The 12,653-nt window shown below is 36.9% G+C and overlaps 1 protein-coding gene across 1 annotated transcript in view; it reads right to left on the reverse strand.

Annotated features, from left to right (window-relative positions):
• Positions 1-6,942, reverse strand: part of LOC133837043 (serine-rich adhesin for platelets) — a 77,089-nt gene extending 70,147 nt beyond the window's left edge. The window contains 1 exon segment of the mRNA XM_062267694.1: positions 6,386-6,942. Coding sequence (XP_062123678.1) covers positions 6,386-6,927 — 542 coding nt within the window. The 5' untranslated portion in view covers positions 6,928-6,942.
• Between the last annotated feature and the right edge of the window lie 5,711 nt (positions 6,943-12,653).

The following is a 12,653-nucleotide window of genomic DNA, read 5'->3' on the forward strand; positions in this document are numbered from 1 at the left end:
ACCGCAAATTGCTTAATTCCAACCAACGAAATTAAGTACTGAAATAACTCAAGGCCAGTAATCGAATTATTTCATTGAGATATATTCGCTTATATAAATTATTGTGTTACTATTTTTATTTCTTAATATAAACCTTAAATAATTTAAAGCAGAAATAGAAAACTTACAGCAAATTCAATTCAAATTCATATTAATACTTTTCAACAGCAAAAAATTCTAATTTCTATTTCTTTAAGATGTATTCTCTTAATTAATTGTTACTTCAGTATTAATATTTCTTATCTACTTTAAACCATTTGCTAAGCCAGATATTAAACAAAATAGGAAAATAAAAAAAAAGTTATTTCACTTAATGCAATTATTCATTGCAGTACTATATATACTATATTGCTTCATTGAAATATATCAACTTTATTAAATTATGACGTCGTCTTCATCGCAGAGCATTTCAAAGTCTAAGAACGTCTCTTAATTGAAAAGTTGTATTTTATCGTGTGAATTTTCACAAAGTACTCTGGTTTTATGTTGTTTTTGCGGTATTTAAAGTGTGGTTATTAAATGGCAGATGACATGTCAGCAAGCGTCAGCAAATAACATAATTGTTGGACAATATTTGAAAAGCGCATTAAATAATTGGTCAGATTGCAGCCAACAATAACAACAACAAAAACATTAAAACATTATGTGACAATAACAATGCGGTATTTACGAGTATCACTCACAACGTAGTCAAACAAGCCTTTGGCAAATCAATTCATGAGGTTTGCCTTCAATCGCTGCCGGCATGCGTGGGTGAACACACACACACACAAATGTTTTTGTGTGGTCTTAATTAACAGCAGATATTCTCGCATAATAATTTAAAATTTTATTGCATGCTTTCAGGCGCTGCGTGTTAAAGTCATTAAGCTTGTTATGCCTGCTGCTGATGCTGCTGCTGCTGTGTAGTAGATTGTGTGAGTGGCAGCCAAAGGGACACATTCAAAAAAGGAAATCAAAGCAAACAGTGTCAAGAGGGCATTTGTGTGCAGGTGTTTTTCGGGCGACTTGTGTAGACCGCACAGTCAGCTAATGAGCTGGCGTGGGTGTTAAGCGACCAATTAAGCTGGATGATGGCCGAAAAAGCAAAAAGTACAAAAAAAAGTTCTCAGTACAAAACAAGGCATTGCGACGCGTTTTTAAGACCCGGCTTAAATAACAGCTGACTGCACAAAAACTCTGTTGATGAACTCACACACACAAACTTCACGAAAAATATAAATGAAACCTGTATCAAGGAGAAGGAAAGGGGGGAGAAGGGAGAGCAACCTACCGACCGTTGGGCAGCGTAGCCTAGCAGCCAAATTGTAATTAAAAGTAATCAAAAGCATTAGCAAGTGAAATTTGCAAAGCAGAAAAGCAAAAGCCGCAGTCGACTAAAGCAAAGTAGAAGCAAAAACTACACTAAATGAAACCTTCACCTTGTTTTTGTTGCTCCTCGTGCTTGTGGCAGGTCTCCTTCTCTATCTCTCTGTGCAGTTACAACAAAGTGGCACATCATCAAACACAGCACAGACAGTGTTGCAGTAGACGCTGAAGATGATAGACTCAGACACTTAATGAAGTTCTTTGGCATAGAAAGAATAAAACGACGGAAAGAAAGACGAACGTGGCACGCCATTAAATTTAATTTAGTCAAGAGCTTTGATAAACATTGCGACGGTCGAGGGGAGGGAAATATCCATAGGTACGCACTGAATATGCAGCCGGAAATGAGTTAAGTTTGTTACAAGCTCATTAAGAGTCTGCAACCGAGTTTGTGACCATCAAAAGTCACTTGCATTTCGACTTTTTGTTTGTGCGCATTGCACAAACAGAAAATATGAATCGAAGGATCTCAGATTTCCCGTTGCCAGCTCAACTCAACGTGCCACACACACACACACTACCTCACTCTCTCACTGAGATACAATGTTCGTTATGTGCCTGCCACATGCTTCAGATTAGCACGTTAATTGCGTTGCCAGGTTACATTGCGACATTTAATAAAGTGTCGCGTGTGCGCGTTGGCATCACATCTCAAGTGCCTTGGCTCCACTTTAATTTGCCAGCCGAAATTAAAGCACTGCCGAATTAGGCTTGTCTTTAGGCAGACTTTGCATTAAGTAATGAATTCAGATCTCCGTGTGTTTGCTGATAGGGATCTGCAACTGTTTAGCTTTGAAGGCAAACTACCTTCTCATTTCTGCAAGTTTGTCAATTTGACAGAGCCGTATATTATTGTTGTAACCTTCACATAAATTGAAGTAAATGGGATCATACTATAGTATTATTTAGGAGCAAAATCATCTTAAATTATTGCCACTTGATAATGGTGATCTAATCTGAATGTAGTGTTTGTCTTCGTGTCCCTGCTTATAACAAAACAACTCTTTGATTTCTAATGAAACTTGGCACAGCTTTAACTTCTATATAACCCCTTGGCATATATTTAAATGGTTGCGAGATCAGACCACAATATCAATGAATAATTCATTAAAAACTAAACTTGTCACATTTGCTTATTAAATTTAATTATAATCTTATCTTATTCAATTTTGATATACATAGCACGTAGCCTGATAATGATCGTCTTTGAAATTAGTTTTCGTATTTCCGTCTATCCAGCAATTCAAACACAAAATAATCTCTCATTTTGGCAACTTTATCAATACAACTTTACTCAGATACTACTTAGTGATATGGCCTTAACATATTTCAAATTAGACAAGCTTGCTTCTATTTCCAGAACTATTATATATTTAGTCAAAATGGTTGAGGAAAATCATTGTAGTATTTTAAAATAACTAAATATTTGTTTTCTTAATGCTTGAAATTCGCATGCATTGCCTTAAATATTTAATTTCGTTATAAGGAAACTTGTTAGCTAACATTATCACCCACTCACACTACTAGTAGTTATTTATATGTCCTCAAAGCGATCATAAACATAGTGCAAGTTTATATGCCATACATATGCTGTTATTTGGCTGTTAATGTTTCTACACACTATAAATTTAACTACCGAACTGCTTGAAGTTGAGCAGTTGATGTCGCTGTTATTGGTGTTGTTGCTATTTTCCCGGTTAGATTGCAGAGGAAAAAAATCAGTGGGCACAACAGCTTGCTTACAAGTCGAAAGGACATTAAACTGGCTGCAAAATTAATTACTTTTACTTAACAACAGCTTTATGTTAATGGCGAGAGAAGGGCAATGATTGCCAATGACGATAATGAAATGGCAAAGTATTTTAATGATTCGCTCACTAGCTGACTCTGGCAACAGACATCCATACGAATTACGCTCGGAATTGTGAAATGAATCTAAGTAGGAGTTGGCGTCATAATCAACGTTGTTCATTGCGCGTTTTCATCCATCATCTTCAGCATGTTTGTAATGTGTTTTTGTGGGCGGGCGTCATTATTGCCGCTTTACTCAATACACCAGTCAATATATATATATATCTTCATACATATATATATAATGCTCGCTCCTGGCAACTCGCCCAATCAGTGTGGCCAGTGTCATTATGAAAGCATCATTTGTTGTCGAGTGGTTTGGGTGAGATGAAGACAGAGAGAGAGAGATTGGAAGGTGAAGCTAGAGACGACGTCGACATCGTTGTAGTCATGGCTACATGTGACCCAACGGCGACTCGTTGATGAAGGCAATCATTTCCTGCCCACAGTTTGGCACCTCTCACAGCTGGTCACCAGCGCTCCAGTGGCGTTTTTCAATATCGCCATTTCCGTCACACAACATGATTAAGCAATCAGCGAGAGTGGGAAGGAAATAGTCGCCCAAAAGGCGGCCACATTTTAACTAACTAAATCAGCGTCCCGTAGGCGAACGGAAAGGATTTATGTGCACATTATTTGAACAGTGTTCGTGTATGTGTGTGTGTGAGAGCTGTAATAGAAATCTTTATGAGTTGGCACTAAAAACCAGTCGACCTTTGTGCCACGCAACGCATTAACTTGCATTAAATGTTTGTATTGTATCCTATTTCTCAATACAATGTTCAACACACAAATACCCATAGAAATACGACCCCGAAGTCTTTCAATTTAATGCTCGAAAAATACATTTTAAGTGAATTTTCAATGAGTCGCAGCAATAGCTTTGCAATGGCTGCCAATAAATTATTGACCGAAACGAATAATAGCAAGGAAGAACTTTGTCACAGCTGTCGTTATTGTCAACGGAAGACTTTAAGAGAAAGAGTTTCAATTGTCGTTTCAGTTAAGCTCTAATGTATTTTCCACTTAATAAATGTGTTAAAGATAAAAAACAATTATACAAAAAAACTTTATATCTTTTTTGTATCATAAAAACGTATTCGTTTTGGACTGATAAAGAAGATACACAAAAAGTGTTAAGCTTTAGCAAAACTTTGTATAAAGCAGTCTAGCCTAGATAATTCTCTTTTATCACATAAATGGTTTTCCACATAATTGTAACTTAAACTTTTTCTGATTTATCAGCAAATGACTTGCAAAAACGCTTCTATTTGCCTGTTAAGAAATGTGTTAAATAAAGTTGAAGAATATTTGAAAATTTTTGCATTTGTTTTAAGAAAATAAATCAGATACACAATGTACACAAAAAAGTCTGCAGCTTTAGAAAATCTTTTTTATAAACTAATCTTAAGCACAGATTTTCATTTTATATCACAAAAAGTCTTTCTAAGAAGCTAGTAAATTGTATTTTCCACCTAATAAATGCGTTAAAGAACAATTAGATATGTTTTCAATTGTTTCGAGCAGATAAACCATCTAAACAATGGCCACAAAAAGCGTTGAACTGTAGAAAAACATTTCATAAAATACTCTTAAGCAAAAGTCATTTGTATTTATCACAAAAGCTCATCTAACACATTCACCTGCGATTTCCACACCAATTTCTTGCATTTATTTGTCTAACATTTCAGCATGAATTCTAAGAAACAAAATAAATGCTCTCATGAAATTCTAAGAATGTTTCAAATGACAGCCGATAAATTTGTCTGCTCTCTTGGCACAATTTCTAATGCAATTAATTGAATATTGCAGAACATTTTGTAGTTGTCAGACAATCAAAGAGACAGATAGTAATCAAATAAACCGACAAGCACAAGCACAAATCGGTTGTAACGTGTAAAGCGTTGCTAACTGTCTAAATCAACTAATTGTGAATCCAATTAACCGCACCGAAGTAATAAACAATGTTATTAGTCGAATATTATGACACTGACTGAAATCAAATTCGAATTTTCGAACCCTCCCAACCAAAAACGAAATCAATAACGCATTACGCGTTACATATGTCTCTCTTTATATCGATTGGCGTAATCATTATCCTGAAATCCGAAACCCCCAAAAAGTTGAGTGCAGTCATTCAACCCTAAAAGAAATATAATGTGTGTGGTGGGCTAAAAGCCAAAACACGTAAGGCCATAATTGTCACGCAATGGAGAAAGTACAGAGCAATAAAAACTAAACACAAAGAAAGACAATAAAATTGATTTCAATTTACGTCCAAAAAAAAAGCCAGTCAAATGCAACCCAGCACTTTAAAGTTGGCAAAGACACACACACACATACACACACACACACACACACACACACACACACACACATACACACAAAAGAAAAGCTCAGCATAAAATGGCGAGCATTCGAGGGAGGCAGCTGAGATGGCGAACTAAGTCGCAAGTGGCATAAGTACAGTATTGAACAAAAGCCGCTTAAACGAAGTGAAAACAATTTTTTCCTGTTGTTCGCGCGCATATCAATTTAATGCGACTGCCAAACTAAGCACTCCTGACTGCCTGGCTGCAAGAAGATTGCAGATTGGAATTGGGATTGAGTCTGGGATTGGGATTGTGCGCCATGTGCGTGATTTGTCGCCGAAAATGCCGCGAGCTCGCTAACTCGCTATTCACCTGGGTCTGTTCTCGTCTATTCGACCGCATGAAAATTTTGTGGCCATAAATTCTGCGGTTTTTTACGTTTACGTTTTGTGTGAGCGAAATGCACAAAACGTGCAACGCCAACTCACTTGGACTTGGCTAACTTCTAACCAACAACAACAAAGAAAACAACGTGTGGTAAGTGCAACAGCATTTTCTATTTGCTACAAAAGTTACAATTCCCCTCAAGCCAAAAAAATAAAAGTAAAGAACACAAAAAGCGAAATCAAAGAAAAGCAAGCAAGAAAAAGTTTTGCTTGGCTCGGAAATAGCGCGAGTTTTAATTGAGTTTGCACAAAGTCAGCAGCGTAAATGTGACAATATGCTTGCCACAATGCTTGCTTGCTACACATACAGGTAAGTCAATAATTAGAGCTAGTTACATTGTAGTTGAAAGAAGTGTGCACTCTACTCACATTATCCTGGTGGCATCACGCTGCCGCACCGACTCATCACGATTCAGCACCTCAATTATCATCTTGCGCTCATTCTCCGACAAATTCTCAAGCACCTGCGACGTGGCCACCGCCAATTCGGGTCCCAACACATCGATTGTCTCACCCGGTATACTCTCCGTGGCCGCATCGCTGGTGGAAATACTGACGCCGCCCGATGACAGTGTGCCAAGGCCGTAGTTAGCGATGCCAGCTGAGGATGCTGCTGTCATGTTGCCAATGTTTCCAATGCTTGCCATGCTCAGGTTCATGCCCATGCCGGCATGCATTTGCAGTCCGCCAACTTGTGATGTGGCATTTGATGCTGCGCTACCATTGGCCGTTGTACCAGTTGTTGCACTACTATTATTGCTGCTGCTATATTGCATCATGTTGTTGCTGTTGGGTTCTCCTGCTGCTGCTGCCACACGATGATGCTGCTGATGCTGCTGCTGCTGCTTGTTGTTGGCGTTCTGCGTGGGCGTCGGCGTGGGCGGTAGGCGTGCACTGCGTCCACTTGACATACTACACGGCTGCTTGCTTTCTGCTCTCGTTGCCGCTCTTTATCACTGTGTCTCTGTGTGGGCTGTGTGCTGAGTACGCTTTGCTGCTGCCAAATGCAAGTTCACAAAAATGAAAGCGATTTCATGCAGTCGAATGGTTTGATTTCGGTTGCGCTTTTGTATCCAGCTTTTGCCTGCCTCGCCTGCTCGCTGCTCGTTATTTTTATACTTTGCTCTTCATTAATCAGTTTTTGCCAGTTATTTTCTGTGGAAAAATGTAGCAAGCGAAAAAGCATGTTTGTTAGTTATTTGCGCAAAAGTCAAGGTTCAATAAGCACAAGTGAGAAAGCTACAGAAAAGTGTGCTCCACTTCACCTCTTGATCTCTACTCATTTACAATAAAAGTAACACAGTGTGTTACTATTCTTAAATTCATTAATAAATCAATAAAAAAGAAGATATTTGGTATATTTTAGAGTTAATATTGGTATATTGAAATACTACTACTTTCAAAATATGCTGTAGATAACGATTTGGTATATTTTAACGATATTACCACACTGTTTTTGTTTATTTAGTATATCGATATATCGAGAATATTAAATACGAGATAGTCAACCAAAGTAATTATAATTCAAGTAAAGTAAAGTAAAAATAATTTAATAGCATATAAGATAATATTGGACTGTTTTGCTTTATTTGGTATACCGATATATTACAACATTCAACACACCATAGAGTACAATATATATACCAGATTATCAACCAAAGCAATTATAACCTGACATATATGTAGCCGTCGTTTGTAATATAAAATCATTTCTTGAATAACTTATAATACGATTTTCAGATCGAAACCAAACTTTCAGAATTTATAAAAAATGATGAGTTCGGAGATGACTTATTCTATCTATTATATACATTACCCTTCTAATGATCTCAACTCATATATTTATCTATTATAATTGTAGCTTAGAATTAAATTCTCCGCAGAACTGAATTGTGACTTCTTTCTAGCTTAACCTTGCTAACACACTCAGCGAAAGGATCAGTGCATTTTACACTTGCTTGGCTTAATGCACAAGTAAGTAGTATAAGTCATAATCGCAATCTGTTGCAGAGCTTACACCTTTAAGAATATAAAAAGAACACCTAAAGAGCGCAACAGCAGCAGCAGCAGCAGCCATAAATAGTTCGTTGAGTGCGGGGAATTTGGTTCGATATTGGACACGTCGTCACGCTTGCCACAAGCACAAGCCACACACACACACAAGCACACACACACACTCAGGCACGTTAGAGGGAGTCAGTCACACATACATAAAGTACACCCGCAGCATGTGGCGCAACCATACAAATATTGATGTGGTACCCTGACGGTGGTTAGAAATCCTCTTCGTTGCCGTCGCCGTCGTCCTCGTTCTCATCGTCGACGTCAGCAAACATGGCATTCAGTTAGTTAGTTTCGGTGTTACTCAGCTACCCATACAATGCAAATACACAATATAAGAATGTGGATGTGTGTGTGTGTTTAATGTATGATGTGCGATAACGCACAGATGTGGCACACGTTAATGTTTGAGTTTCCATTAAAAGTGAATTACAATGCCAAAACACCAGTCGAACTGTGACAACTGTTTGGTCAACATTTTAATTATCGTAAAATACTTTTAATTGCAACCCAAAAAGCCGCTGTCGATACAACAGTTAATAAATAAATACAGCGTACTAATTTCAATATTTGTGAATGTATTCGAAGCCTCTAAAATAATCAACGTTTATGCAAACTGATTTACGCAGAATGACAATAAATTGTGATAAAAACAAACAAAGTGCTAAATAAAAACAAATTAAAGTTGCAAATTGCACAAAACCAACCACATTTTATTAGCTAAATAAATGCATGAGATAGTCAATTAAATAAGTAAATAAAAACTAAACAGTTTATCAAAGCAAAATAAATGTTCAGCATAAGTATTGAGCATTCCAACTATTTATGCAATTCGAGAAAAATGAAAGTGAATTAAGATAATTCATAAACTACAAAAAGAAAATGTATAAAATGCATAAGAGTGGATTTTCTTACGATTAAAGTCAATCTTCATAAAAGTCAATAAAATAAGAAAATTCAAAATAAACAGGTTAGATAAACAAATTTGACATTCTAAGGATAAGCATTTAATAAAATTTTAAAAATGCATACAACTAAAGAAGAAAATCATAAAAATAGCTACAAATTAAATTCGAAGATAACAAACAACACAAATTATTTATTGGCACATAACGTATACGACATGCATGCCGCATTTCAAATAATGACAATAAAATGCCGAATATTTATTACATTTTTGTGTTGTACATAGTTGGCCAACAAATTTGACGAATGCATTAATTAAAACTTGTATGTAATAACAAATAATGCAATAATAATAACAAATAATTGATTGTTTCGATGCTGTCAATAAACCTGACAAATAATGATGAATCACAAAAAGATGTATCAAATGATTTATTAAAGTCAAACTCAAATAAAAAACCGAAAACTTTTCATTTAAGTTTGCATTACTGTTGAAAGCATATCAAGTATACGCCGCATGGGGCGACAGCTCATGGAATTATCAATTTTGTGTAAATACAGGTTGGGAAATGCTGTTACAAAATTAGAATGCCAGTTCTAAACAGTTCTATGGCTCTCGCTCTCTGTTTCATAGTTCTACAGAATTAATTAAAAAGTTATAAATAATCAGTAAACTATGAAGGCGTAGAGAAGAGAGTTGTTCTACCTACGTAACATTCCCTTTAGCAGACCACTATGACTGAAAATATTTTTCAATTTAATGCTCTCAATGTATGTGTGTGTGTGTGTGTGTGTGTGTGTGTACAAAGTTGCGGCAACAATAATAACTGAAGGGAAGAGAGTGGAAAAAAAGCAGCACGCTGACAGCAGCAACAGTCAAAAGACATTTAAATGACAATGACAGTTTAACTGTGGCGAGCACACACACACACACACACAGACAAAAGAAAGCTTACACAATGAGTGTGCAAAGGCGTCGAAGGCGTAGAAGGGAGAAGGAAATAACACACACACACATGCATGGAAAGTCCAACACAGTTTTATCGAGACACAAGCACGCACACGTTTAAAGCGGAAGTGCTGTCGGTGTTCCTTCTCACGTTGTCTAACACTGGCTTGTGCCTACGACAACGACGACGACGACAAAAAGGTGCCTGAAAATTGAAAACCCCCGTACACAGAGTTACGCGCAGGAAATGCTCCTTTGTGTGTGCGCCTCCCTCCGCCCTCCCACACAGCAGACTGATGACGACGGCAACGACATGCGATATCAATTGAAAAGGCAACCGAACGCGCCACACACGCGTCACTGGATGCTTAGGCTGACTGACATCCTGACTGCCAGCCGGCCCGCGTCTTTTCTTCTTCTCTTCTGTCCCTCACGACTATTATACTGGCTCAACACGATGATGGATGCGCATCGCATGTGCACAAAAAAGACTCGCTGCGTGTGGTGCAAATGTAATTAAGCATTTGAAGGCAGTCTTCTTTTGCTCGTCTGTGTGTGTGTGTGAGTGTTCATCTCCTGCTTCGTGCAAAACTTATTGAAAATATGAAAAATGCACACGCATGCAACGCATGATAAGCACTGAGCAAGAGACTGAGTGAGCTGCTTACATGGCATCTTTTTAATTAACACTTGCTGAATTTTTAATGACGTGTGAGCGCAGACGTTACGTATACGTCGCATGTGACGACGACGACGACAACGACGATTGACGTCAAATAAATGCACTCAATTTTCTATGTTACGAGCTAGAGTTTTTAGTTTTTCTTTTTTCAAGTTATGCTCGTCCAGCTCTTAATTGCCTTGTCAATGGTTATTTTGAGCGGCAGCTTACACAATGCTTCACTGGCAGTGGACAGAAGATGACACCCAGAGAATGTTCTCTGCTGGTCGTAATTGAATTTGACTCGAAACACACAAATCAATTTTCGTTAGCAGAGGAACACGGAATGCGCTAACCTCTAACATCATCCGGCTTAGCGGGATATCAGATTAAAAACGTTTTTTTTTTATGGGAATATTAAAATTGCACATTGCACATACGTCATGTTGGACAAGGAAAAAGCGTTTGTCCACCGCACCTCTCCCCACATGCCACACCACACAAATGGCAAATGCCGCCACATGCCGCATGCCACCAATGCGAATTGCCAGCGGCCGTCATGAATAAACAAACGTATGGAAAAAAAAGCAGAGCTTACATTTCAGTGTCATTGTCAGATATGTATGCAAGAATCAACATAGTAAAATCTGTGCAAATACAAAAATAGCAAGAGAATGAGGAGGATGTAGAGAGCAGCAGTAGCAGAAGGAGAAGGAAGAAGAAATGGAACCCTAGACGTATGTTGCCATTAGACGCAGGGTCAATGCTAAAGCTCCGGAAGCAAGCGTTGACAGTGTTGACAAGCAATGCCAAAGTGCACAGCAAACTTAACAACAACAACAACAACTAATACTAAAAAGAAAAACACAACGTGTCGCCAAAGCACTTGACAAGCACATGAAATAAAGACATCGATACACAACAAACACACACACAAAACAGTTCGAAACGACGAAGTGAACAGGAAACACAACAGTTTTCCTTGTGCAACACCAACTCAATTGCAATCGAATCGAATGATAAGCATAACGTTGAAGCAAAATCACTCGAGTTGATGTAACCAACTAATCATAGTTGAACTTACTTGCTTTTCTTCGAAAGCTCAGTTCATCACTTTTTCAATCGTTTATTTGCTTCAAGTTATCCAAGTGAAATTGACAAGAAAATGTTATTTTCATAAGTAATGACACAAAACTTGTTCATTCGCAAACATAAATGTTTTACAAGTGCTGCAAAAATATCATGCAAGCAATAAAATGTATTTAAATTTGAAATTGAACTGTTTTTTTAATTTGTTTTCAATTTTGCTGTAGGCAATCGAAATAAATAAGTATTTTATTTGCAAAGTTTTTAAACTATACTTTTCAAAATTTAATTAGAAAAGAAAGAAACATTGAAGTTTACTTTAAATTGCTCGGTTTAAAAACCTTTTAATATTTAAATCAGCAAAGTTCTTTCTTCTATTTTATATTTTATAAATAAGAATAAACTGTTCATCTGAAAAGTTAAATAAAAAACAATCAAAGCAAAATCAAAAGTGTTCTTTAATGTACACTTTTAAATGCCTTTTAATATTTTAAATAGAAGTTGATTGTTTTTCTTATTTCATATTTCATAAAGAAGTAAATTCTTTGGAAAGCTTTAAACTATTCTTATGAAAAGTTAAATTAAAAAAGTAGCAATCATTGAAGTGTACTTTAAGTTGTTCTTTTTGAATCCCTTTTTAATATTTTAAATAGAGAACTTCCTTTTTTTCCTAAGTTGATACTCGTTTGCAACCCTTAGCATATTAAGTTCTATGCCAATATTTTGAACTTGTTCGGAAACCCTTTTTTCCCCTACTTAACATATTCAGTTCTTTAACTGCCTTTGCAAACCATTTTTTTGCCATCATCTTAAGTAGCTCAAATGCGACTCAAGCTCTGTGCCGTAAACCAGTTTGTTGTTAAGGTCTCGCTGGAAATATTATATGTCGCAGAAAGAGTATTAAGCATGGCACAATCAATACGAAAGTGTTACTTAAAAGCATACACTAAAAAGCCACACAAATATAGACACAC

The sequence above is a fragment of the Drosophila sulfurigaster genome, chromosome 2R (assembly GCF_023558435.1).
Source record: "Drosophila sulfurigaster albostrigata strain 15112-1811.04 chromosome 2R, ASM2355843v2, whole genome shotgun sequence".
NCBI classification, from domain to species: domain Eukaryota; kingdom Metazoa; phylum Arthropoda; class Insecta; order Diptera; family Drosophilidae; genus Drosophila; species Drosophila sulfurigaster.